General features: G+C 35.2%; 1 protein-coding gene across 1 annotated transcript; it reads right to left on the minus strand.

Moving 5' to 3' along the window:
• Positions 1-2,807: 2,807 nt before the first annotated feature.
• Positions 2,808-3,542, minus strand: LOC113352776. The gene has a single exon (XM_026596552.1). It carries the CDS (start codon positions 3,540-3,542, stop codon positions 2,808-2,810), a length of 735 nt encoding a protein of 244 aa, XP_026452337.1.
• Positions 3,543-4,783: the final 1,241 nt, after the last annotated feature.

The following is a 4,783-nucleotide window of genomic DNA, read 5'->3' on the forward strand; positions in this document are numbered from 1 at the left end:
TTTAAGTCGAGACTGAAGATTTTTCTCTTTAGAAAAAAGACGAAACAACTTAAAGAACAATATTCCAAATTAGAAGAATCTCATTATTATCTTGCGAAGAAAAATGCCTTTAAGTCGAGACTGAAGATTTTTCTCTTTAGAAATAAGAAAGGCATTTTTCTTCGTAAGAGAAGAATGAGATTCTTCTAATTTGGAATATTGTTCTTTAAGTTGTTTCGCCTTTACACTTAAAGCTATTCTACCTTAAATGAGTGTATCTCTTTCAGCGATAGATGACACTGTTACTTTTTTAAGTTCATTTCTCAAAGAGCGAAGAGATTGTTCTTGGTTATTACATACTTTCTGAAGAATGCTAAGTTGTTGCGAAGATATCTCCATCTTGTTTAAACAAGTTCGCTTCTCTTGAGATAAGGTTTTACTATCATCTGATAAAGTTTCCATCCCTAAATTAGCTTTAGTTAAAGAATAAGAAAAGCGAGATATTTCATCACTTAATAAGTCTTGCCTCTGAACTAATTGGGTATTTTCATTGGTAAGATTATTTATATGATCAACAGAATATGAATAGAGGTTATCTAATTGGTTATATTGATCCATCAAAATTTCTTTATCAACACGGGCTTCTTCAACAGCAGATTCAAATTGATATCTCTCCATTATTCGTTTCTGGTTTAAGGCTTAACATGCGAAAGAGGGATTTCAAGGATAATTAAATATGGGAAGGGTAAAATCATTAGAAAGGCAAGTTGAAGATACATATAAGGAAATCATACCTCTCAATTCATCATTCTTCTTGCGAAGATTGTCACGATCCAACAAAACATTCTGAAGCTTTTGATTTTCGACACGAAGAGCGTTACACTCTTTTTCCAAAGCTGTTTGCGAAGCAGCTCTATCAGAACCGAAATACTTACTCAGAATTTCGCAAATACCCGACTTGACAGGATCAATTAGAGACTTTTTTCCATCATCCAGGACTTCAGACAAAACTTTGAAAGAAATATCTATTCCTTCCGCAGTTTCTTTCGAAAAGGGAAGAGGCTCAGGTAGAGAACTGGTAATGATAGAAGGTTGAGAAACATTATCAATAGGGAGAGAAGAAGTTTCATTCACAGAAGGATCAATAATGGGGGTTTCAGTCATTGGAAGATCAGTTGAAGAAATGAAGTCAGAGGAAGCTTTTTCGCGAATTTGAGATAATGGTTTAACTTGCGAAGATGTCGCAGGAGATTTAGAAGGGATAAGTGAATGAAACGAAACAGAGGTTTCAACAGTTTTAAGGTGGAGATATGTCTTGAGAGGTCTATTCACATCCTTATCACCCTGCGAATTACAATCCAGATAAGAAACAGAGGCAACAATATTGTTATTAGAGAAGAATAATGTTTCTTACTACCTTATGATTCGCAGACTTTCTTTTGTGTACAACAATCTTATGTTGCGGCTTGGGAATATTAGGGTTCTGAACCGTAAATTTAGTATTGGAGGCGTTTTTGCTGAAATAACAAAAGTATGGGAATCACATAAACAACATCAAATAAGGCAGTAAGCAAGATTAATTTCAGCAAAACCCATAAGGAAGAAAAAAAAACTAACCTTGATGAATCCATGGAAAACATTAGCAGGAAGATTATTTTGAAGAAAATTACAAATGATGAAGAACTACAGAGGGAACAATATGGAGATGAAGAAGAACTTAAAAGATTGAAAGAAGAAGAAAGAAGAAAAGTTGCAATAATGGAATTTGCAGAAGAACGATGAAGTTGCAAAGAAAATAAAAAGAGAGAAAAAGAGAGTGAGAAAGAGTATATATAGAGGAAATTTTTTATCGAAATGATAAACACGATGAATGCGGAAAGATTTAAGAGGTTAAAAAATAGCAGTTACAAGAGACGTGTCAAGATACGGATGGGAAAAAAGGATACGTGTGATAAATGCAAAATATGAAATGATGGATAATTGCGGATTTTCTCACATCATTCCATACTTCGCAGAGAAGATATGAGAAGAGGCAAGATGTAGGATCATAATCTCGCAACGATAATGTCTCAGTGAAATTATCAGCAACACAACACAACAACGTCGCAGAACAATTTCAGAAATGATATAATAAACGACGTTAACTAAAATCATGAGAAAGATGTGATAGTCCTGCGAAAGTTAGAGAGTTTACGAGATTAACATTTGCAAGGTTGAGAGAATGCCGCAAGCCATATCCGAAAATAAAGGACAAATTAGCTGTCATCCACTATGTATTTCCTTTTAAATAGTCGTTCATTTGTAAAGGAGGGGAGAAATATTTTTCTGAGTGAGAAGCAAGTAAATAGGAGAGAGAAAATCTAGAGCAGTGGTTATTCTTGATTCCTTTATCTTTTCTTGTAAGATTGTTCAAGGATTCATCAATAAAATTAAGATTGTTGATCTAAAATGAGTTGAATGTTAATAAAATCTTGTGAGGGGTGTAGTGTAGGATTTCCTGCAACTACACTTCCATCCACCCTTTATTCAACTCATGGATGTGGATGGTTGATCAACCGCATAATCAGATATATTTTTTTATCTCCCCTTTTAATGGGAGCAAGGAAAAATTGAATCTGCTAACAATCTGAACACGGAATAAAATTAAGCTGTTAGATCATGCAATAAAGAGTTGTGATGAAACAGAATAAAATAAACCGGAAACAAACGCACAATGCGCGTGCACACATCTTGTTTTTTGTTTTTTTTTTTTTTTGAATATGAAAGGTTATATATTAATCCAAAAGATATTTATAAGAAAAGGATCCTAGGAACAGATTAACTTCCAACTACATGTGAAGTATTGTATCCGACATAAACAGAATTTGTGAAACATTACAATCCTTAAAAACATCTAATTCCGACAACCAAATAACTATAGTCTGTCTGATAAGCAAACATAGTTCCTCAACATCCATTTCTCTTCCACCAAAAGCTCTACTACTTCTCTCCTTCCACAAGTGCCACAAAACTGCATAAATCATCTTCCACCAGACATCTTTACACCTCACATGTAAAACATTAAAACTCCACATCTCAAACAATTGCTTCACATTCGACGGAAAAACCCATGAAATTTTAAAAGCGTTGATAAAGTAGGACCAAACTTCAAAAGCATACTTACAGTGAAGAAACATATGATCTGCCGTCTCTACATGCTCCTTACAAAACAAACAATGCACGTCCTCAATCTCCACTCTTCTATGGTGTAACATACTCCTTGTTGGTAAAGAATCATGAAAATTATCCCACAACATGAAACTACCCTTAGAAGGAATGTTCTTTCTCCACAAATACTTATGAAAATTATAGTCTTCCTCCACCTCTTGCACTTGAGCCTCATAACATTTCTTTACTGAAAACCCTCCCAGTATATCAACTTCATCCTCCTCTTCATTTAAGCTATGAACTGGACCCAGGGCATTACACAACAAGTCCCATTCTAGCTGCTCATCAGTTGTTAACCTTCTCCTAACATCACAAACCAGTCTTCCATCAACCACCATCTCTGCAACTGAATCCATCTTATTTCTGCAAGCTTTATAAAATGATTGCAAATCTCTCTTTGAGCTTCCCCAGTCTTGACCATTCATCCAACCAAAACCCTATAGCCTTTCCATTGTTCAATTTAAATGAAACATTATCCTGCAAAAAAGAAGAAGAATTAATAATATTCTTCCACACACTCTTCCCCTTTGGCTTTGCATCATCACTTGGAAGAAGCACATCTGGATTGTTGCAGGATTTTTGCTGCACCACCTTTCTCCAAATCATCTTCTTTTCCTTAGAATACCTCCAAATCCATTTTTCTTTAAGAGATTTACTAGTACATCTAAGATTCTTTATACCCAAACCCCCTAAATGCTTTGGCTTACAAATCTTTAGCCATGAAACCCAACACATTTTCCTCCTAATTTTCACTAGAATCCCACAGAAAATTCCTCATCCGCCTATTTAACTTCTTCTCCACCTCAGCTGGCATGTGAATCAATGACAGAAAGTACACAGGAAAGCTTGCAAGATAGCTCTTAATCAACACCAATCTACCTGTCTTATTCAAAAGTTTCTTTTTCCATGATGCAAGTTTCCTCTCCATTCTTTGAATAACTTCATCCCACACAGAAGCACACCCAGAAGTAGCTTCTATAGGCATCCCTAAATACTTAATTGGCAACTTCTCCACCTTGCAACCCAACTCCAAAGCTAAAGAAGAAACAACATTATCAGCACCAACACTAATGTAGGATCAGAATCTCGCATAGAAGAATATGCTTGCGAAATTATTAATAACACATCGCGAAGACATCGCAGGATGATTTCAGAAACGACATAACAGATGACATCAACTTAAACATGAGAAAAGTGTGATGATCTTGCGAAAATTAGGAATGTTGCGAATTTTACATTTGTAAGTTTGCGAAAATACCGCAAGCCAGATCCGAAACTAGGGGAAATGTTAGCTGTGCTCCACCATATATGAGCTGTCATCCATTATGTAAATACCTATATAAAGAGAAAGGCAGGAGAGAGAAAGGATAATAATCAAAAAGAAAAAGGAGAGAGACACTTTAGGGAGGACACATTTGTATATAGAGAGAGAGCATAATTTGTATTATTATCTTCTTCTTCCTTCTTCAACCAAGAGCTCCAAATACTCATTAATGGAGTCTCAATTGTAATCCATATGTAATTACAAACAATCATAGTGAAGATCCCTAACCCCGTGGATGTAGATCACATTGATCGAACCACTTAAATCTTGTGT

This window comes from Papaver somniferum, chromosome 2, assembly GCF_003573695.1.
Source record: "Papaver somniferum cultivar HN1 chromosome 2, ASM357369v1, whole genome shotgun sequence".
NCBI classification, from domain to species: Eukaryota; Viridiplantae; Streptophyta; class Magnoliopsida; order Ranunculales; family Papaveraceae; genus Papaver; species Papaver somniferum.